This window comes from Talpa occidentalis, unplaced genomic scaffold, assembly GCF_014898055.3.
Source record: "Talpa occidentalis isolate TD23 unplaced genomic scaffold, MPIMG_talOcc4v2.1 talOcc4.7, whole genome shotgun sequence".
Classification (NCBI taxonomy): Eukaryota; Metazoa; Chordata; class Mammalia; order Eulipotyphla; family Talpidae; genus Talpa; species Talpa occidentalis.
Window position 1 is genome coordinate 91090502 of NW_023605083.1, and position 23167 is coordinate 91113668.

The 23167-nt window shown below is 48.3% G+C and overlaps 1 protein-coding gene and 1 long non-coding RNA gene across 3 annotated transcripts; one reads left to right on the plus strand and one right to left on the minus strand.

Moving 5' to 3' along the window:
* Positions 1-9843: 9843 nt before the first annotated feature.
* On the plus strand, positions 9844-21518 carry LOC119232717 (polyunsaturated fatty acid lipoxygenase ALOX12). 2 transcript variants are annotated; one of them, XM_037494909.2, is made up of 14 exons: positions 9844-10035; positions 10597-10798; positions 11875-11956; positions 12061-12183; positions 12300-12403; positions 12664-12824; positions 13682-13825; positions 14884-15093; positions 17235-17321; positions 17539-17708; positions 18195-18316; positions 20514-20614; positions 20735-20902; positions 21023-21518. In XM_037494909.2, the coding sequence occupies exons 1-14, from the start codon at positions 9901-9903 to the stop codon at positions 21200-21202; spliced, it is 1989 nt and encodes a 662-aa protein (XP_037350806.1). In that variant the 5' UTR covers positions 9844-9900; the 3' UTR covers positions 21203-21518. The 2 variants fall into 2 exon arrangements, with proteins under 2 accessions (XP_037350806.1, XP_054545748.1); XM_054689773.1 differs by lacking the exon at positions 12300-12403 and having other exon boundaries at positions 12767-12824.
* On the minus strand, positions 11998-23164 carry LOC119232718 (uncharacterized). The gene is made up of 3 exons (XR_008549752.1): positions 22987-23164; positions 20835-20915; positions 11998-16709 (listed from the first exon to the last, which is right to left on the minus strand). It is a non-coding gene; the product is annotated as an uncharacterized LOC119232718 (long non-coding RNA).
* Positions 23165-23167: the final 3 nt, after the last annotated feature.

Here is a 23167-nt window from a genome sequence, read left to right on the forward strand (position 1 = left end):
AAGGCCCACAGACACTATCACTTGGAGTCCCATACCAAACAGTCAGCGCTCTGCCATTACTTTGAAAAGCCCTATTGAGGAAACCATCACCCTCTTAAGTACATCAATCTTAAATATGAAGACAAAACCAAGGATCCCCAGGCAATTAAAAAGATAAAAGGTCTTGAAAAGATTTTTTTTTTTATCCATACAAGCACTGGGTACAGTCAGAAGTGCGGGAGGGTGAGAATTCACCAGAGCCAGAGTGGGGAACAGAACAGCCAGAGTGGGGAACAGAACAGGCAGACTGAGGAAGTACACTGCTGAGGGGAGCAGCGGGCGGCAGGAGAGGTCTGCGCGCCATGTGGGACCCTGGCGCGGAGGCTGGGGATCGAACTGGCACTGCGGAGGCTGCGGGCAGCTTCGCAGCCCAGCGCTCAACCACTGCGCCACCAGGGGAGGCCCTGAAAAGATTTTTTTTTAACTATAGTTACCAGTTCAGAAATATTAGGGAAGATTTAGCATCCTTGAAATAGAGCAAGATCTTTCTAAAAATTATAATCAGAGAACAAGACAGAAGATTCAATAGCAAGAAAGAAAACGTAATTCAGTAGAAGTGGAGATGAGTCAAGGGTATATCTAATAAAGTAGTGAAAAAGACAGAACTGGAAATTAGAAAAAGCATAGAAACTGTTAATTAAATGTTTAAGTCACTGGATTTCAGAGTTCTCTTGTTATGAAACATAGTCTTTACTTTCAGTAAAAAAAAAAAAAAAAAAAAAAAAAAAAAGGGCCTCCCTGGTAGCGCAAGAGGTTAAGCACTGCACTATGAAGCAATCCCACAGCCTCTGCAGTTCAATCCCCGGCCGGCCAGGGAGCAACCCACATGGTAAGGCAGACCTCTCCTGTCTCACCTGCTGCTCCCCTCAGCAGTGTACTTCAGTATATCTGCCTGTTCTGTTCTCCATCCTGTTTCTGGTGAATCCTCTCACCCCCTGCATCTCTGGCCTGTACCCCAGCTCTTGTATGCATAAATAAATCTTTCAAAAAAAAAAAAACCCTCTAAAATTCTAAAGGAAGTTTATTTTCCATCCATCCATGATTCTTGTCCTAGGCAAATCTAAACCAAGTGTGAGTTGAATAAAGACATTTTCAAATAAGCATGATCTCCAAAAGTATACTCTTAAGTACTGCTCTAAAAACAATGGGAGCAAAGGCTCATGCCAGCCCCCTCAGATGGAAATACCACCCCACTCGCCATTATTATATACATTCATTGGTAAATCGCCACATCTTACACAGGCCAGTGAGTTGTGGGGCCTGCAAATAACTATTTGCTTGAGGCCCTCCACACCCTAGTAGGTAGCCTAACTCAAAGCAAGACTTTTACAAAGCTTATGTAGGGGGTTAAGAATGAAGATGTTATAAATAAGGATTGGGTGTGGACTCACTACAGTGATGAGGGTGGAAGGTTACACTGAAGTGTCAAAGAGAGAAAGGGTAATGAGAATATGAATCAAGCCCATGAGACTTTCTGGGCTCTTCTACCAATTTCTTTTGTAACATGGAGGGACTTCCTTCCTCTCTTTGAGTGTTAGTGTCCTTGTTTATGAGACAGAGATGAGAATGCCTACTTCTCAGAGCCTTGTAGGATTAAATTAGACACATTCATTTTCTTACTTTCAGTACGAGTGCGCGCACGCGCGCGCACACACACACACACACACACACACACCCCTGATTGCAGCCAATTATTTTGGGGGGATGGTGGTTGTAGTATGTGAATCTTAAGAGAGTCAATCTGTGCTTTCTTCAATTTACAGACACTCATGGAGAAGACAGTGATGCTTGAGAATTTGATCTATAAAAATCATTTATTTATATTGCTAAAATAGCAGATAGTTCATTATTTACAGAACACCTTGAAGAACCATTTTGGCTTTGGAAAGGAGATGAGACTATTAAAGACAAGTGGTTTTACATGGTAAAATAAGAAAATTGACTTTCCTCAAGTAAGCCATTGCTGGGGAGAGGTTGGAGGTAGGGAGAAGAGGTGAGTGGGTCTGGGAATAAACAGAAAAAAGATGAAGTAAGACATTTCTACCACAAGTCACCTGTGGGTTGGATGTGAAGGTGCTGGGGATTAAGACAGTCAGAGAAATTTCTGGTGGCAGGAATGATAACAAAAAATATTGAGACTATAGAGGACTATAGTAAGTCTTACAATGATCCTGCCTCCACGAAAAATTCTGATATTTGGTTCATGGGGGATTACATTAATTTTTTAAATATTGCATGAAAATATTCTTTTTTTTTTTTTTAAGATTTATTTACCATACAAGAACCATGGTACAGGCCAGATGTGCAGGAGGGTGAGAGGATTCACCAGAGATAGAGCAGGAACAGAACAGACTGACAAAATACACTGCTGAGGGGAGCAGGGGGAGAGACAGGAGAGGTCTGCTGCGCTATGTGGGTATCTCCACATAGAGATACATAGGGATGGCTGGGATCAAACCCACACTGCAGAGGCCGCGGACAGCTTCACAGCGCTGCGCTCAACCGCCTACACCACCAGGGAGGCCCTTATTCATGTTTCTTACTGAGTCTGGGGGAATACACTTAAATGTTGTATCTGAGGTGGAGGCCTCACTCACCTCACCCTATTCCCTGCCCTGAATTTACCCTTTCAAACCTTCAGTAAAAGTCTGTCAGTGGAACAGCTTTTTGTCAGTGACAGCTTTAAATATGGTTGCACACAGAGTAGAACAAAGAGATCACAGTTGGCGAGACATGAAAATTATCTATAAATCAATGAGTAAGAAAGTTGAATAATGTAAGATTACAAGGTAAATATCTTCACAAAGAGAAAGATAAACAGAGTTTGGGATGGTTACAAGATGTTGGCAGAGATTCCAGGGGAGGAGTGGAATTTGTGTCCCTGTTGCCTACAGTTCATTTGTCCTCTAACCTGGGTTTCTCTAGGCATTCCCCATTATTTCCAGCAAGTTCCACTGTTGGACTGAGAAGCCCCAGCTATGTTGGGTCTGGTCTTGCTGTTCAGTCCTGGAAAGAAAGATCAGGCATTAGATGTTGGGTCCTTGAGGACCAAAGAGCAGCAGCAGGGGCCAAAGGGAGACACCAGGATCAACCCCTCAACCTCCTCATGGAAAGTTCAAGTATCTGGCTTCAGGAAAGTCAATCCAAGCAGTTTAGAGATGCCAGTCTCGAGGGAAGGTGGTCTGGGTTGCCAGTTCTAACACCATGTTTGCTTACAATGCAAATCGACAACACAGAAGAATGAGGCTTGATGGCCACACGTGCTCTGCCACTGATGCTGGGGAGATGACAGCAAGGGAAGGACTCATATCAGCCTCTGCCAGACAGAGTCTTGGGGTCCCTGTTTCACCCCTTCATCTTCTGGGCGAATCCAACCTCATATCACCGGCCAAGCAGTGAGTGCTATTAAGGAAATCACTTCCTGAACCATGTTTCTTTACCATTTTTTCCCATTATTTTCAGCAATTTCTACCATTTCCCCCCATTATTTCCAACAAGTTCCATTATTGCTCCCTTACAAGGCTTAAGGCATTTTTTCCTTAATTGCTTTCTGAAAGCCTTATTTCTGCATTCTCCCTCCATCTCCCCACAACCTCCATCCCTTCACTGGACTTATTTCTGCATTCTGCCTCCATCTCCCCACAACCTCCATCCCTTCACTGGACAATATCACAGATGAACTCCATGAACCCACATATACATCCTCTTTCACCCAGAAGCCCATGGAAAAGAACATTTAGCAGCACTGGCCTAGCAGATAACAAAACCCAATGCTGTTTTTCACTACAACTGTTTCTAGCCTGCTGAAAATTTTAACTGTCCATGAATTTGGAGCAACACTAGTATGCCAGACCCTCCGTGGGCTACAACTAAAGAACATCAGTTGTTTCCACCAACTGTGTACAGACCTGTGGACTCACTCCAACCTCTCCAAGGGGATAAGCTTTCAATTTTTAATTAGTATATACACACCGAACCCCTATCTAGCAGTTAAAATCACTGACTTACCTTCCTCTGTGTATAACTCAAAGGCTTGTCTGGTATTATATTCCTCTACCTGATGAGTAAGGACACTCAATTTGCTGTTTGTTTTCATTTCTTAAGTTTGTTTCTGTTTGTCCCTTATTGTTTTTACCTTTTACCTGGACTGGAACCCACAGAAATAAAACCACCAAGTGCATAAGGATATAAGTGCAAACATGCCCTTGGTTGATGCATCCTAAGTTCAAAACCTGAGAATAACTGAATGAATGTTGAATGGAGGATCTGTGCTGTGCAGCACCTGGCAGATGTTTAAAAGAATAAATCAGGGCCTCCCTGGTGGCGCAGCGGTTGAGCGCTGGGTTGCGAAGCTACCCGCAGCCTCTGCGGCGCCGGTTCGATCCCCGGCTGCTCCCCGGCCACCGGAGGAGGGTCCCACATGGCGCGCAGACCTCTCCTGCCGCCCGCTGCTCCCCTCAGCAGTGTACTTCGGTCCTTCTGCCTGCTCTGCTCCCAGCTCTGGCTCTGGTGAATTCTCTCACCCTCCCGCGCTTCTGACTGTACCCAGTGCATGTACAAACTAAAACAAACAAACAAACAAACAAACAAACAAACCAATAAATAAAACATGCCTCCATAAAAAAAAAATTAAAAAAAGAATAAATCAGGGGCCTCCCTGGTGGCACAGCAGGTTGAACGCAGCACTGTGAAGCTGTCCACAACCTCTGCAGTGCTGGTGCGATTCCCAGCCAGCCAGGGAGATTCCCACATGGCACGGCAGACCTCTCCTGTCGCGCCCGCTGCTCCCCTCAGCAGTGTATTTCAGTCCTTCTTCCTGTTCTGCTTCCTGCTCTGTCTCTGGTGAATTCTCTCACCCCGTGTCTCTGGCTTGTACCCCAGTGCTTGTATAAATAAACAAAATTTTAAAGTGTTAAAAAAAAAAGAATAAATCAGGGCCTCCCTGGTGGCGCAAGGGGTTAAGCGTCAGCACTATGAAGCAATCTGCGACCACTGCGGCACAAGTTCAATCCCCCACTGATCAGGGAGCTATCCACATGACACAGCAGACCTCTCCTATCTTGCCCGCTGCTCCCCTCAGCAGCATATTTCAGTACGTCTGCCTGTTCTGCTCCCCACTCTGTCTCTGGTGAATCCTCTCACCCCCTGTACCTCTGGCCTGTACCCTAGCACTTGGTATGCATAAATAAATAAATCTTTAAAAATAAATAAATAAGGCCTCTCTGGTGGCGCAAGGGATTAAGCACCACACTATGAAGCAATCTGCAGCCTCTGCAACATGAGTTTGATCCCCAGCCAGCCAGGGATCAACCCACATGGTGCAGCACACCTCTCCTGTCTCACCCGCTGCTCCCCTCAGCAGTGTATTTCAGTCAGTCTGCCTGTTCTGTTCTCCTGTCTGTCTCTGGTGAATCCCCTCACACCCCCACATCTCTGGCCGGTACCCCAGCTCTTGTATGCATAAATAAATAAATCTTTAAAATAAATAAATAAATAAATTGGGAAAAAATGAAAGAATGAACCAGGTGTATAGCCACTGAGCTGCTGTGTCCCATGAACTCTCCGAGTATGTGAGCAGAGCAAGCTGCAGGGAAATGGGTAGAGTGTGGCACATGTGTTTTTCAGCCAAAACGAACAGCTCCTACAAACGTATTCATGATTGAAGATGAATCTATGCACCCACAGAAGCTCGAGCAGACTCTTTGGGCTTGGTTTGGGCATACCTGGTAGGATGGGGGCAGGAGGTGGGGGGTAGGGAGAGGTAACAAAGGGGTAAGAATCTGTAGCTATTTTCCTCTCTCAGTGGACATAGTTACCTGGAAACAAACCTCTGAACCTTGAGTGTCCCCTCTCTGCCACCTTTTGGAGGCTCCACAAAGGCTCTCGTGTCCCTGTCACATCCTCCTCATGCCTCAGTCTCACCCCAGTACTCCCTGGTACACAGAGATGGTGGATAAGGAGGGAGTAAATTTGCCTAAAGTGCCCAAGACACTGAAGGAAAAAGAGAGTGAGACTCTAATTGTTTTTGACATTGTTCAATGTTAATTAAATTCTCTCTGGGGCCTCCCCTGGTGGCGCAGGCGGTTGAGCGCAGCGCTGTGAAGTTGTACGAAGCCTCTGCAGTGTGGGTTCGATCCCGGCCGGCCAGCGAGGGTCCCACATGGTGCGGCAGACCTCTCCTGTCACGCCCACTGCTCCCCTCAGCAGTGTATTTCGTCAGTCTGCCTGTTCTGTTCCCCGCTCTGTCTCTGGTGAATCCTCTCACCCTCCCACACATCTGGCCTGTACCCCGGTTCTTATATAAACAAACAAACAAACAAACAAATAAATAAATAAATCCTCTCTGAAAAACTGAAGCTTAAAAGCCTGAGGCTGGGCCTGGCCCTGGCACCACGTCACACCTGAGCCTCTGTGAATGAGGAGTTTGCAAGCCCAAGAGCTGGTCACTGTCGTGACTCAGGAAGGGGTGCCTGCACCACATGGATCATGTCCCCCAATTACATCACAGAACAAGGACAGAAGGAAGTGGCAGGTTTGGAGGCAAGTGCTGGACTTCCTACAGACAGGCGTGGGTGGGCACTCAGCCTCTGGAAAAAACAGATAATACAGTTTCCACCGTGGAGTCAGATTCTCTGTGTACAGAGTTTAAAGTTACAGTCTATCATGCCATGTCTACTTGTCCAGTTTGTCCAAGGCACAAATATAAATGGATGAAGCCCATGCCAAACATGAGTCACTAACACTTGTGTAGCAGGGACTGGAGTTATCCTCTACCCTGACTGCAGTTTGAGCCACAGTGGAAGAGGCGAAAGGAAGGGAATGGAATCATTCTTGTGTTTCGGGAAATACTTGCACAAGCCTGTGGCAGGTCAAACCCACCCCCACACTGCCTTGTGGGGTGTGAGGGGCATTACCTAGGGAGAGTGGCTGTGAAGGAAAAGTAAAGTTGTTCTGCAAAGAGAAGAAATGGGAATGTGGGAGACTGCGACTGGTGCAGGAAACAGCGTGCTGGGAACCTGCGAGGAGAGTCTAGCTTTGAAGCATGTGTGTGGGCTTCCCCGGTGCCCTTCCTGGAGCAAACATAAGAACAAAATGGTGGTTGTAATAACAAATAAAAATGTTAAAATAGGAGGCTTCATTCTCCCCATTGAAGATAAGGGACTACTCCTTCCCTCCCTTTTAGTAGAAAGGGGAGCTGTCTTCAGAAAACGTGTTCTTTTTTCTGTGTCTCTAAAAAAACATGTACATCTTTTTAGTCGCTAACCAAGCCTCTGACCAGCTTTATGACCCAGGAATGTCTTTCCCAGGGACCTGGGAGTCTTTGAAATACAAACATCAAGGGAGATAGCACTCCCACTTGCCAGTTTCTGTGGGAGGGCGGGAGCCTAACTAAGGTGGGCACCTTGCTCTAAGTTGCAAAACTACCTCTTGCCATAAAGATCAGGAGCTTTGTTTCCCCCCTGTTTAACTCTGTTAGTAACACAGAGGGCCACCCATGAGCTCAGCAGCTGGGATGAAGCAGGTGAGGCAGATGGAGCTGCCAGTCTCTCTCTTGAGGACTAGCTATTGGCTGTGTTCAGAACGTGTGTTAGGGCTTGTACCTGTGTTTGACTACAGAAAAGGGCAAAATTTCTTGGGCTTCGAAATCTCTTCACGATTGCTTGTGACATGCATCACATTCTAGTTTAATGCTTATTGGACAATCAAACTGTTTCTTCCTCTACTATTTTTTGTGGAGAGGTTTTCTAGGTTGTGAAAATTTCTTTTTAATTATATATCCCCAATATAGTGCATGTACTTTAAAAGGAAAAAGAAAAAAAAAAATGTGGGAAGGAGGATCATAAGGAATAAGACCCCTCGTGGGAGGCTGGTGCCTTTGGAAGGATGTACAAAAACAATGTGTGGAGGAGAAAGGCAGAAAATTTTCCAGGAGTGAGGCTGACATTTCAGTTGGAAATTGTTTTCAGTCTGTAAAGAATAGAATAATAGCAACTAATATACAGAGGGATCAGGAACCTGGCATTTTCTAGCTGTTTTAAATGTATTAACTTATTTAGCATATATAATAGCTTGGATTATTGTTCTTAATTATTCATCCCACACACCTCAACCTTCCATGCACCCCACTCCTACACTGCCCAGTGACCGCTACACTACAGGGGGCAGAAAAAGTATCACAACACAACAGAGAAGGAGGCTGAAGTATGGGCTGATTTTGGAAACAGGTACAAAACAAATTCTCTTTTCTAGGCAAAAAATAACAGCATTGAAAGGCCACATCCAGCTACCACACAAAATGGAATGTGAGTCACTTTATTCGGATATTACTAAACAGAATCATCCCCCAAACTGAGGAACTTTGGACAGGCAAATGGGAGACACCCAGTCCTGAGCAAGAACATAGTGGGGTGGCGGGTGGGGGGGGTTCTCAAAGACAAGAAAGGGGAATGGCACCTAATAGGGATCAGACACTTAGTGAGGTTTGGAGGCTGGAAGGCAGGACTAGAACCCCTCTTATTCCCAACCTTATTCCCTCTTATAACCAATATACCAAGTCATTTGTGAGGGTCTGGCTCAAGAAAGCAGATTTACCTTGCCCTGACCCACCCCCTACCCAGGACAACAGACACATTCACTGTGAGCCAAATGCTTATAACCCACACCAAGATCTAGCTAGAGACCTGTAAGAGGCTTCATCTGATTCCTGGGTCAGTGACAAAGCCTGAACCCTGAATCACCCTTTTAATGTTTACAAAGCCCCCAACCAGCACTGGTCCCACAGCTGTTCCTGGGTTTCCTGCCCAGGAAATAGCTGGGGGTGGGGATGGGAATGGGCCAGAGGATGTTTAAGGACAAGGGGGAAGAAGTGGCACTTCATGCCTAATAACTGTTTCCACATAATTTTTGGGAGAAAATTGAATCCTGCCAGAAAGAGCTGGCATCAGGGACGGTAGGATGAGGCCAAATAAAAACGACCCTGGAATATACTGGTGGGGAAGTGGCTGCTTTCACCTGGAAAAAACAAAGTTCATGGGACAAGCCCATGTACACTGGTGACTCTATACTGCCCCCTAACGCCGGGGTCCCAAACAATTTCTGCTTCACTGTGAAGGTTGGACAAAAGTAGGCTTTCACTACCCTGCCGCGGTGAGGTCTCTCTGCGTATCTGGTGCACCCGGGTCTTAAGGCCAGGATGTCTGAATCAGGCCGAGGCAGAGGTGGGGGCGAGTCTTTGAACTGCTGCTTTTCCAGGTTCAAGGCAGCCTGGGCGCTTTGTCTGTGTTTCTAAGAACTGGGCTCAAATGCGGTCGCAATCAGCAGCTGAGTTACCGAGGCTAGAAATCCCGCGGAGCCCTGCGCAGCCTCCCAGTCGGCCTTCCATAAGTCGCCCTACTGCCTTTCCCCGTTTCCACCCAGAAAACTGGGAACTTTCTCCTCCATTTGGAAAAGACCCTCCCATTCTTCCTCCCAGCTCTCCAAAATGCCAGGAGTGTCCACATCTTTGGTCCCTCCAACCCCAAGTTGTGTGACCCCTAGGCCTCCCCCGGGAGGTCCAGAGAAGACCAGGAACGTCATCCTCTGGGTCTCCCCCAGACCAGGGTCCCTTTACCTCCCGGCAGCCCAACTCCGACATAGAGACGCGCTCCTTCCCCACAGCCGGCTCTACTGCCGGCAGGTTCGGGCTAGTCCGGGGCGGGGACTTGGGAGCGCCTAAAAGTGGAGAGGAGGGCGGGGCCGCAGACCCATCTTTAAAGGTCCAGAACTGGCCCTCGGGCGCCTAGACACTCGCCGGCGGCCCTGGGCGGTTCGGAGGATCGCACAGAACCCGGCTCCCCCTAGCCTGAGCAGCCTGGGGCCACTATGGGCCGCTACCGCATCCGCGTGGCCACCGGGGCCTCGCTCTACTCGGGGTCCCACAACCGCGTGCAGCTGTGGCTCGTCGGGGCGCGCGGGGAGGCGGAGCTGGAGCTGCAGCTGCGGCCGGCGCGGGGCCAGGTCAGCGGGCCGGAGCCGGGAGCCCCAGCCCGGTCGGGAGGGGCTCGCGACGGGGGGCTTCCGCCCTGGGGGCCGGCGAGGGCTGGGGGCCAGGCAAGAAACGGCGCCGCCTGGCCGCCCCGGCGGTCCCCGCCGGCGACTTGGGCTCCCGGGGCAGAGGCCGGGCGGCACCCAACCCTCCCCCGCCGCCCCCGCCCCGACCCTGGTCCTCTCAGCCTCCCCCTCCCAAGGGCGCCCGAGGCCTGACAGCGCAGGGTCCGGGGTAAACGGGACGCGCCTCGGGGAGCGCGGACGCGGCGACGGCTGTCGGCGGAGGATGGACGGTCGTGGCGATGCGCGCCCGGCCCTTCGGCACCTGCGGTCCGCGCCCCGCTCGCTCGGCCTCGCCGCGCGGGGTCCCGAGGAGCGGACGCGGGGCGCCGTCTCGGGGCACCTGGCCAAGCGAGACGCCCCAGAGCGGCCCGCCGCGCCCCGGCGCCACGCCACCCCTCAGCCCAGCCCCAGCCCCGGCCGGACGCCCCTCCTGCCCCGGAGGCTCACCGCCGGCTTCCGCGCCCCCAGGTGGAGGAGTTCGAGCGCCACGTCGCCGAGGACCTGGGGCCGCTGCAGTTCGTGAAGCTGCGCAAACACCACTCCCTGGTGGACGACGCGTGGTTCTGCGACCGCATCACCGTGCGGGGCCCGGGAGACAGCGCCGAGGCCGCCTTCCCGTGCTACCGCTGGGTGCAGGGCGAGGACGTGCTGAGCCTGCCCGAGGGCACCGGTGAGGGGCGGGGCGGGAACGGGGGTGCCAGGCCTCGCGGGAATAGGACTGAGGAAGGTCGGGAGGGACAAGACGAAAGTGGGGGTCAGCAGGTTTAGTGTGGGGATAGGATGGGGTGAGGGGGATAGTGATAAAATCCAAAGTTATATGTAAAATTCAAAAGGCTGCGAGCCAGGGAAGTAGAGACTGTCTTTGAAGGTGAGAAGTGGGAGGGGGCGTTGCTCCAATGAGGGAAAACTGAAAATCAGGGTAAAAGCAGAAAGATGTCTACATGACAGGATACAAATTAGGGCGAAAACAGGTGAACAGGCGGTGCTGGGCGTCCCTGAGAGGAGATAGCCACATTAGCAATAAATGACAACTCTGGAGAGGTCTGGGTGGAAGAACATGGAAGAAAACTTTGAGGAGGGGGTGAGGGAGGACAGCAAATACTGCATTTGCTCCCATGGGAAACAAGAAAAAAACCTGACAGCAAGGACAGCTAAAGATGGAAACATGAAATGTGACCCCTAGACAATTGACAAAAAGGACCAGTGCAGGAACAAGTAATAAACACCAACTCTGGTGGTAGGTCATAAGGAAAAAGGGAAGCCCATAAGGAAAAAGGGAAGCCAAGTGGAGAAAGCAAACACAGCTGTTTTTCAACAGCTGGGAGAAGGTTAAAGGTGTGGCATCTGAGGTTCAAGGCATGTGAAATGAACCAAAGCAATATACAGTAGACAAGGTGTGGGCATAATGGTGATTAAGCTTTTATCATCTTAATTAAGGTGATTGATGCACCCATAACTCTTGATATAGGATCAGGTAGGGGAAGATGAGTTAAGGGACAGGAAAGGGTAGCAAATAACAGATTTTTGTGTCAAGGCAGTAAATGAAGGCTGAGATAAATGAAACCAAAAGGGTAAAGTTGGCAAAAGTGGGGTAAATGTGTCTGGGGAATCCATCAATGCAGTCTGTGACAAAAGTCACAGATCATGACTGATCACATGGACTATGACTATGAAAGGAAGATGAGGACAAGCAGGGAGGGCACAGGACCACACAAAACTGCATGGCAAATCTTCTTGTCTCCCCAGCACGTCTGGCAGGGGACAATGCATTGGATATATTCCAGAAGCATCGAGAAAAGGAACTAAAGGAAAGACAACAAACATATTGGTGACCACCCATTCAGAGGCTCTCCCCTGTAGCCCTCCCCTTCCCTGCCCCTGTCCCCACCACTGACCCAGACAGCCCACTGAAGCCCTGTCCCCATCTCCTAGCTGGGCCACCTGGAAGGAAGGGTTACCCCTGACAATAGCTGCTGGCTCTACGGAGGATCTACCTCCAAATATGAGATTCCATGAGGAGAAGAGGCTGGACTTTGAATGGACACAGAAGGCAGGGTAAGAAAAATCCTGGAGCTCAGGGTGAAATAAGGGCTTGGAGATCCAAGAATGATAGTACACGGTGAGGGGCTGAGGAATTGACCCAGGTGTTCATGCCTCAACACCTATCCTAGGACTCTGGAGACTATCCTCAAGCGTGTTTATACCCTTCTGAGCCCCTGGAACCGTCTGGAGGATTTTGATCAGATCTTCTGGGGCCCGAAGAGTGCCCTAGCTGGTCAGTGGTTTCCCCAGGTCTTGATAAACCTCTTCATGCCCGTAGATGACCAAACATTACACTCCATAGAGCCCAATAATTCCTATCCAGATGAGACCTTATGGTGTCTCATCATCTCACAGAGGCCTTGAGATGAAAAGGCAAGGGCTGAATATGGGGTGGTCATGACAGAATCTCAGTGGTGGGGGAGGGACTAGAGGAGAGGGACATGCGGCCTAAGGTAAATATTCTCCTTCTACACTCCACCCTCAACCCCACAGAGATGGTCCATCAGCGCTGGCAGGATGATGAGATTTTCGGCTACCAGTTCCTCAACGGTGCCAACCCCATGATGTTGAGACGCTCCACCTCTCTGCCCTCCAGGCTGGTGCTGCCCCCTGGGATGGAGGAACTTCGGACTCAGTTAGAGAAAGAACTCCAGGTACCCCCTCCCTCCCTGCCTTGCTTTCTCCTTGTATGTGGGGAGAAGAAACAATAAGGGAAGGGACCAAGGATGAATAAGTAAAGGGAGAGTGTGGTAGCCACTGTGCCCGGGGGCAGTGTCCTGTCCTGGAACACCCAAAGATAAGGCATGTAGGAACATCTATAAGGAGCTCTCATATAGAAGGAGAAAAAGGATGGATTCCTAGAGCACAGAACGGGTCAGGGATGTTAGCAGGGATAATGACATTTCCTGGCTAATATCAGTGCTGTGGACACCAGTGTGCTGGGCCCGGAAAATGAAGAAAGCTCCATCCAGCTGGGGGATTGGAAGGTTCCCTGAAGGAGCCTGGGTTTAGAAGAGAGGAGCTGTGAGAAGGATGAGGCAGGAAAGGTGTGAGTATGTTCATGCCTTTGCTGGATTCAGTGATAGTGGTGGCTAAGGGAACAAACATATTGTTTGTTTCAGTGGAATATTTGGTAGAGGAGGTGATAGGATCAGGAAGTGAAAGCATTTGCTGAGTTGGTGGAGGCCAAACACGGAGAGTAGAGATCAGGGGAATCATGAGAATCATAGGAAAGGAGACTCGCTGTCTTGACAAAGCAATAGTTTCCAATGCTGGTAATGCAAACTGGAGCAGATCTGGTTCTAAACTAAGAATGGCTACCACATATCCCTGAGGAAGAGGCCCACCTCCCCAGGCTATCTCTTTAGAGTGAGATAAAATGCACCAGATGCTCTAGTTCTGCCAAGACTCTGGTATTGATACAGATAAACATCTTTAAACACCCCCACCCCTGCCCTGACCCTCTGGTGGTCGACTCTGATCTCGAGCTATACGTGAACTCCTTCCCCAGCAAGGCTCCCTGTTTGAGGCTGACTTCATCCTGCTCGATGGAATTCCAGCCAACGTGATCCGAGGAGAGAAGCAGTACCTGGCAGCTCCTCTCGTGATGCTGAAGATGGAATCTGATGGGAAACTGCTACCCATGGTCATCCAGGTGTGGTGCCGTGGGCGTCCTCCTGCCAATACTGTCCTCTGTCCACTCCAGCTTCCCCTGCCAAGGACCCAGCCCCCTGACTCGTGGCTCCCAAACTCCTTCCTCACACAATGGGACCTGTCCTTATGCCACAGTTTGCTCACAGCCTCGTTTCCCCTGACTCATCCAACTGGAAGGACTTGTTCAAGAGTCATAGGGCCTTTAGGAGTCTCATCCTATACCCAGTGGAACTAACTTCAGCCTGCATTAGAATCACCAGAAGGGCTTGTTAAAACAAAGGTTGCCTGGTCCCACCACCAGATTTTCTGATTCAGTAGGCCTGGGGCAGAGGCCAAGAATTTGCTAACAAGTTCCAAAGTGATGCTGATGCTGCTGTTTGGGAACACACCTTAAGAATCACTGCTTAGGGCCTCCCTGGTGGTACAGGGGTTAAGTCTCAGCGCTATCATCTCAATGGTCTGAGTTCAATCCCCAGCCAGGGAGGTGACCCACATGGAGCAGCAGAACTCTTCTGTCTCACCTGCAGCTCCCTGTAGCAGTGTATTTCAGTAGATCTGCCAGTTCTGCTCCCCACTGTCTCTGGTGAATCCTCTCACCCCCTGAACTTCTGGCCAACACCCCTGTTCTTCTATGCAAAAGTAAATAAATCTTTAAAAAAAAAATCACTACTTAATTTCTCAGTGGCCTCTGACTCTAACTATCCATCTTTTCTAGAATATCTTTTTCCCTATAGTTCTCAACAGTCAGTTCATGTGAACAGTCAATTAGCACACATATCCAGCTTCCCTTTTCCATTCTCCCATCCACACAGACACCATCATGTTTCTTCCAAAGCACTGTTAGGGCTTCCTTTCTGGACCCCTGCTTCTGACCCCTGCATTGAGGGCAACCACCAGGGCACTGGCAGGTGCCAAGTCTACCGAGGTCCTCGATCCTCCAACTAAGTTACAGCCTCCTGGAAGGAAAGTGTCTAATTTGGTTGGCTTCCTCCAGAATGGGAAGCATAATGTCATCTGTAAAGTAGGAGCTCAATACATGCTTAATTTTTTTTCCCCCAGATCCAGCCTCCCAGCCCTAGTCTCCCCATCCCAGCACTGTTCCTGCCCTCAGACCCCCCACTTGCTTGGCTCCTGGCAAAGTGCTGGGTCCGAAATTCAGATTTTCAACTGCACCAGCTGCATCATCATCTGCTGAGCACTCATCTGCTGGCTGAGGTCATTGCTGTCGCCACCATGAGGTGCCTCCCAGAGATGCACCCCATCTTCAAGGTACATCCTCTACCCTCCAGGTCCCACATCTCAGGGACAGGAAACCACCTGATATCATATGATATTGCAGTAGCAAAAAAATCTCTATAGCAATTTGTAAAAGGGGAGAAGAAAGGTTGATCCAATACCTCGAGACATGAATTTTAATTAAGTCACTTAACATTTCTTCAGGACATATTATAAAGGGACCCTCTAAAATTGTCAGATACCTGACAGCAATGGACCTGAATTACAGGCTATTGTTAGAAAAACAACTCTTGTTCTTGCCTTGGAAGATTTATTCTTTAGCCAGAAAGACCAAGTGATGCCTAAAAGAACCAACCAGAGAACATCTGGAACTGGAATTTGAAATCCCAAGAGACCACCTAAAGCATTATAGGACTGATAGAGAACCTTCCACCGCACGGGGGAGTCTAAGCAGGAACAGATCAAAAGACAAGAATAGCCAAGCAGGCTACTATACCTGCCCAGAAAAGAGGAAGGTAACCACACGCCTTAGCAAGGTGGCTGACAGAAATGAAAAAGGAAAAAATCAGAGTCTCAGTGAAGGGAAACAACAGTAGCCATGGCATGCTTGGGTGTGAAACTGGAGAGGGAACAGGCAGAGGTCCATGCTTTCCCAGCACCTGGGACCCAGCACGGTGGGAGTGCCACACTAGAAACACTTTCATTTTACAATTAGTTCAGTATCTATTGCTAGGCAGAAGGCAACAAAGTAAGACTTGTCCTTGCTTTAAAAAGTTCTCAAAATCTTAACACTTTAGATACAGGGAAGATGGCAGAGAAAGAACAAGTTTATGAACCCAAGCAACTGTCAGAAACATTTAGGACGGGAGAAGTCAGTTTAGAGACAAAGATGAGCTGTTTGGTTTTAAGCATGAAGTATTGGCAAGATATACGAGCGAACCCTGGTTGGGAGGACAAATGAATTGTTTACTTTGGGGGCCTCCTCTGGGGACTCCCCAAGGCAATATATTGTAACTGTGGCCTCTCTGAGTCTGGGGCAACAAACAAGATGGAGATCAGTGTGGTTAAGAAAATCTTGGGTTTTATTGATTTCACAGTGTCCGACTTCACCATATTGAATAGGATAAGCAGAGATTTACTTTACTGTCCCTGACAGCTCAGCCCTCTTCCTACCTGTCCTCACTCAGCACAACAGCTTCATCCCTTGGTCAATACCGGAGTTGCCATCAGGATAGCCAGGAGAGCTGTGCCTGTAAATGTCTCAAAGGTCAGCTGTGCAGGCTCTGGATTCAGACTGTGGGGGTCTGAATCCTGACCTCAGCACTTACCAGGTGCGCGCTCCATTATGGAGCTGTTAGTGGACAGAGTGACACAGCACAGCAGCATGATACAGGCTAAAAGGTACCAGTTAAAAAGTGACTAGTTCTTGCAAAGATCATTACTGTTATTAGGAGTCCTTGGGCCTCGGGTATCGTTTCTCTTCATGTGGACGTTCTAGTCACTCAGCATCTTTCATGAACTTTTGGAAAAGTTTCAGACCAATGTGAGCTGCTCTGATACCTTGAACATCAGCGTAGTTAGTTGGGTGCTGCCCTGCGTCCAGCATCAGCTCAGATCAATACCAACACCACAGGACACCTGAATATAAACTGGGTGGAAATGAAGACAAAACAGACTGAGATACAAAACCCAGCGATGAAAGGAACAGAGAATGGAGGGGTGGCTTTAGCAATGTGTGGAGAGGTTTATTTAGAAGACTGAATAGAAGTATCAAAGAAATGAAAAGGGGCTGATTCCTAAAGGATATCCACACTCAGCAAAAATAACTGAGAACAGCTGCTGTTCCTGTGTACTCTAAACACTCGACACCCTCATGTAAGCACCGGCACAGTGCCCTGAGATAAGAAACCCTGTTATCACCCTTGTTGACAAATGAGGTTAACACTTACAGGGGTTATTACTTTGGTCAGGTTTCAAAGCTCATGTCAAAGGGTGAACTAAAATCCTGGTCAGTCTGGCCACAGAGTGTGAATCAGAGGGGCAGTGAGGAAAGCATGGTAGTGAATGATCAGAGGCAGGGAAAGTAACAAAGGGAGAGAAGGCACACCCCCAAACACACACAGGAAGGGCCCAAGCATGGGCTCCATAAACCCCTCTCCATTCCCTCCATCCAGCTCCTGATCCCGCACATCCGCTACACCATGGAAATCAACACCAGGGCTCGGACACAACTCATTTCAGATGGAGGTATATTTGATAAGGTAAGGAGGGAATGGGGTGTGGGGCTGCTTAATCACCCAGTTATGTATGACCTCCTGCTACTTTCAAGATCCCAGACCAGCCTGTGTGATTGTTCTTAAAACCCATGAGTCCCCCCACCTTATCCCCATGTCTTTAAATGTGAAAAGCCCACACCTGAACTCCTTATATACTATGCCCGTGTTCTCCCCTCAAGACTGCTCATTTATCTTGACCCAGGCAATAAGCACAGGTGGAGGAGGCCATGTGCAGCTGCTCCGTCGGGCCTTGGCTCAGCTAACCTACCGCTCCCTCTGTCCTCCTGATAACCTGGCTGACCGGGGCCTGCTGGGAGTCCCAAGTGCTCTCTATGCCCACGATGCTTTACACCTCTGGGAGATCATTGCCCGGTGGGTGAGAGTGGGGCTGAGCAATGGAGAGGCCTGGGGGGAGGGCGAGCGGAGCTCTGGGCTGAGGTCAGTACAGGGCAAAATGAACATGAAAACTGCAGGGTCCAGACAGAAGAGCTGAGATTCGGTCCTGGGGATGGGAATGAGCAAGGAGTCAGTGAGTAGGGCATTAAAAGGAGAAGACTGGGGTAGGGGCAGAGAGCCTAGGTCTAGTCTCTGCGGTGAGGAGAGTGAGGGATCTCGTCTGCCAATCAAGAAATATGACCCATTCTTTGTTAGAAAAATTGACTATCAACCTTGTATAGGGAATTCCTAGAACCAGTGACCTACATTCCCTTCCATTCTACACTAGTGTTCAAAAAGAGATGAGGAATGTCCCAAAAGACAAGTCTTAAAGGATCTGTATTCAGACAGTGAGAGCGAGCTGGGCAAAGGCCACAGGAAAGAGAAGTCTAGTCTCCGAGGCTCACGCCCTCCTCTGGACAGGTACGTCGAGGGGATCTGCCGTCTCTTCTACCCCGGGGATGATGTCGTGAGAGGGGACCCTGAGCTGCAGGCCTGGTGTCGGGAGATCACTGAAGTGGGGCTATGCCAGGCCCAGGACCGAGGTAGGACCCCTCCCCAGAGCTGGGAGTGCCTCAAAGACTCTGCCCAGAGCCCCATTTCAGCCCTGCTCTTCTGGGGACATGACCCCAACTCTTCACAAAACCCTCCTCTCCACAGATGAAGCATCTGAATGCCAGTCCTGCCTCCTTAGACAATTCTTGATATCCAAAGATTGTCCTCCTCCCAGACCTTGGCACTCAACCTTTCCTTCTGTCCCCCATCCCCATTGCAAGGGGCCCAATAAGGCCAGAGCCATGGCCAGTGAGGGATCTGCCCAGTCCTTGCATGATATCAAGTTCTCTCCTCATGGTTGCCTAATTTCCTACCTAAATGGGAAAAAATTTCCACCAAAGCCTATAGTGTCCCACCCTGGCTTTCCCTCTCTTCTCCTCTTGCTTGGTACACAGAGTCCTGGGCACACTGCACACTTGCCACAATGCAAGGGCATGTCTAAGTGCAAACTCAATACTGTATATGCTTTGCTTCAAACCCAGGCTCAGAGTCCTGCCCTTGGGGCTCACATTTCTTTGGCCAATCCAGTCTTCCCCACCCCTACCCCTGTCCATTAGGATCTAGCCACTACCTTTAATGCCCTGTCTACCCACCACCTATATCCTTTTTTCCTCCAGCAACATTTTATACTTGATCTTGGCCAAGAGGCCAAGAAGCAACCCCCACCAACATTTAAACTCTGGGAAAGAAATATCCTTTCCTGAGCTTTTCTAGGTTGTTCCTTTTCTCGCTGACACATGTGGGCCAGCCTAGACTGCTTCAAATCATCTTTCAGTCCGTTCCTTCCACTTTTCACCAACATCTCTGCCTGTGTGGGGTAACATTTACTGGGAAACCATTATGGCCAGGCCCTAGGGATAGGGGAGCAATAAACCCACACGCAGGAGGAAGCCTACCCCTGGGGACTGTGGCTGCACTACCCTGCCCTTCCAGGACCAAATAGTAGCTCTCAATACTGCACAGGCTGCACTTGCCTCAGGCTGCACATGCCTCAGGCTGCACATGCCACCCCCCCCTCACCAAAAGACATTTCTTCCTCCCCCTGGTCATCTTTCCCCCAAATAGTATTTACATTCAGAAAAAAATTTTTTTTTAAATTCACAGTAGCTTTCGCCTCTGCTATTACTCTCCCTTCCTAAGATCTCACAGCTCACCTTTGCCTAATTTTCCCAACAGATTTTGTGCTACAGTTAAAAAAAAACAAAAAACAAAATGGGATGAACTTCCCTAGTCGCCTAGGGGTTGAGTCTCAGCGCTATCACCTCAAGGGTCTGAATTTGATCCCCAGCCAAGGAGATGACACAGCAGCCCTCTCCTGTCTCGCCTACTGCTCAGCAGTGTATTTCAGTAGATCTGCCTGTTCTGTTCCCCACTCTGTCTCTGGTGAATCCTCTCATTCCCCTGCACCTCTGGCCTATACCCCAGCTCTTCTACACATAAAAAGATAGACAGATAGATAGATCGATAGATAGATAGATCTTTAAAACAACTATATCAGAGTTGGGATTAACGGCCAGAAACCCAAGTTTAAGGTCAACCTCTGCCTTTTCCCAACTCTGAGATCCTGACAAGCAATTTAATCTCTGGTCTTACCTTTTTTTAAATCTATAAAATGAGAGTAATTATATTTGTTCTACTTAATTAGTAACATTAATGGGGTCTCTGAGCCCCCACCTCCACTGTAAAATGAGTGGCCTGAGGTAACCCTTGTGGGAAGCCTCACTTGGCTGTGACACTAGAAATCTATGACTTTCTGTCATTCCTCACCTTACAACTCAGACACTTGTCATTTCCAGTCCTGGAATAGAAGGAAGCATCCCTAAATTCTTAACCACTTTTTGAGGTAAAGGATCTTTGATGATGCAATCTTTTTAGCTCCTGGCCCCTCCATAACAATAACATTTATCGAATTTTTGTCACATACCAGATGACTTCTATACATTATCTTATTGAAAAGATAGGTTAATTCACATTCACAGAAACTGAGATTCAGAGAGGTTAAATGCTTGGTCTAATGTAAACAAACTATATTGTTTGAGCTTTTATTGAAACTCATGTCTGATGCATACTTGAATAAAAGAACAAATGAACAAATACTCATCAACTTTAAAATACAGACACCCCTGTTAGTCTTTATTTCTCTCCTCTTATGTCATAACTTCTAAATCCTATTTCTTTTCTGCATAGGTTTTCCCATCTCCTTCCAGTCCCAGAAGCAACTCTGCCATTTCCTTACCATGTGTGTCTTCACATGCACTGTCCAGCACTCGGCCGTCAACCAGGGTCAGGTATGGACAACTGAAAGCTTAAGTCCTTGAAGGCAAGGGTCTGGACCATGGACTGCCCCAGGGAAAAGGGGATCCAAACCCCGTGTATCAGGATCCTAGGGTTGCAGTTTCTTCCCACAGCTGGACTGGTATGCCTGGGTTCCTAATGCCCCGTGCACAATGCGGATGCCCCCACCTACCACCAAAGATGTGACCATGGCCACAGTGATGGGGTCACTACCTGATGTCCAGCAGTCCTGTCTTCAAATGACCATCACGTGGCATCTGGGTCGCCGCCAGCCAGACATGGTAAGAGAGGCCTCTGGAAAAAAGGGAAATGACAGCTAGGAAAAAAATGACAGAATGGCTGGGTTCCAGGTATTTCTGCCTGTAGAAAATAAACTAAGTGATGCTTTTGTTCTTTCTCAGGTGCCTCTGGGGCATCACAAAGAAAAGTATTTCTCAGGCCCCAAGGTCAAGGCTATACTAAAGCAATTGCAAATGGATTTGGAAAACCTCGAAAGGGAGATCACAGCCCGGAATAAGCAACTTGACATACCCTATGAATACATGAAGCCCAGCCACATAGAGAACAGTGTCACTATCTGAACCCTAAAGTGCTCCGACCTGGAAGACCTCAGATCAGCTCTAGAATTGACACTTTGATCTTGAATTTTTTGGTTTCCTAATCTCTGCTGCTGTCGCTCTCTTTCCTCCCCCCCCCTCCCCCCTGACTAAACCACCTTTATCAGCATCCCGCTAGCCCAGGAGGCAGAAATCCCTTTTGGCAAAGAGCCAGATAATAAATACTTTAGGCTCTGTAGGCCACACAGTCTCTCATAACTGCTCAACTCTCCTGCTATAACGCAAAAGCAGCTACAGAAAATATGTAAATTAATGTTTCAATAAAAATTTATTTATGATTGTGAACTATGAACCTGTCGCAAAATATTCTTTCAATTTAGTCAGTCATATAAAAATGCCAAAAAAAAAAAAAAAAAAAAAAACCTTTGCTTTAAGGACATGAGCAGCGTGTGGGCTGGATTTGGCCCTCAGTGGCAGTACCTGCAAGAGGGTATCCTGTATTGGCCTGAGGGACTGACTCTATTCCCAAAACCTCCAGAGAATGCTGAGCAGGGGGCCCTCCCCTGTGGCGCAGCTGCTAAAATACTGTGCTGGTTCGATTCCCGGCCGGCCAGGGAGAGTCCCACATGGCGCAGCAGACCTCTCCTGTCTTGACTGCTGGTCCCCTCAGCAGTGCCTTTGGCCCATCTGCCTGTTCTGCTCTGGGGTCTGTCTCTGGTGAATCCTCTCACCCTCCCACGCCTCTGGCCTGCACCCCAGCTCCTGTATAAATAAATAAACCTTAAAAAAAAAAAATGCTGAGCAGGGGAAGAGATTACGTGGAGATTATAATTACTGCAACTAATTTTCCTTGCCCAGGAGCTAGACCTCATGCTTGATGGCCAACTTAAAAATTCACAATTCTGTTCTTTGGCAACTTTCCCTACCACATACCTATTTTTCCTATTCACACACATACCCCAAAAGTCCCTGAGTAAGAATGGTGTTTTTAAAACAATAAAAGCCTTCAAAATAGCTTCCTTTCCTAGTCTCAAACTATGTAAAGTTCATGTTTCAAGGTCACTTTTCCAGCCCCTTTACTACTTTGGGGTGTCTCCATGTTTTCCAAGTTCTTATACACAACCCTTCCTGGAAAAATACACACAAAATGAATAGAAAATTACGCAGTTATTCTAGCCACTGACAGTGTTTCTCTCTGGCTGAGGTGTTGGAATTAAATGACCCCTCTCAATTGCGATATGATCAATGTCCTTACTAGAATGGGCACAACAAGCTCACTGCAAAATTGTATTCTTCAAACAACCCCAGTTCCCAGAATAACTATTACACATCAGTCTCTCACCAATGAAGTACCCAATTTTTTTTTTTTGAGAAGATAAGCTTTCATATTTTTTGAAGCATATACCCTACTTTATTCAAAGGACTATAATCTGTTTCCTTAGTTTACAGTAGGGAAGCAGTGGCTTTTTTTTACACTTATTCCTTTCTCCAGTACATTTATAAGGACCACTCACCTTCACACCTTGTTCAGTGAGTCTGCTTCTCCAGGACTTTAACTGTGCATATTTTTCCTAGATTTGACAGCCAAACTTATTCAGTATTTTAAGTTTAATAGCAAAATGTTCCTCAAGTATTTCCAAAGCCCAAAACCCATAGCAATTTTAAAATATTCTGGCTACAACAGCATACTGGGCCTTGGGAAGAGAATCCTATCTCCTTTTACTGTGTCAGAGTATTTTCTTTAAAGAAATGAGTGGAGAGGAGACAGAGATATTCTCTCCTGGGGTAATTCTCTAAGTTTCACTTACCATTTCCCCATCGCTGGACACTACCCGAAACTAAGGTATTTGCGAGAGGGGGAGTGAGATGGTTCCTATCCTCTGCTCCCAAAAAAGCACAGCGCCAAAAAACACCAGCAGATCCTCCAGGTCCGGCTAGTGCCTGTTCCCCGTCACGTGACTTGCCGGTTGGTCACGTGACACGATGGCT

What these genes read in the sequence shown, in the direction of transcription:
- LOC119232717 (XM_037494909.2), top strand. Translation starts at nt 9,901, where the DNA reads ATGGGCCGCTACCGCATCCGCGTGGCCACCGGGGCCTCGCTCTACTCG. An exon ending in AGTTAGAGAAAGAACTCCAG is followed by an intron (nt 12,825 to 13,681) that starts GTACCCCCTCCC and finishes CTCCTTCCCCAG; the next exon opens with CAAGGCTCCCTGTTTGAGGC. An exon ending in TGCTACCCATGGTCATCCAG is followed by an intron (nt 13,826 to 14,883) that starts GTGTGGTGCCGT and finishes TTTTTCCCCCAG; the next exon opens with ATCCAGCCTCCCAGCCCTAG.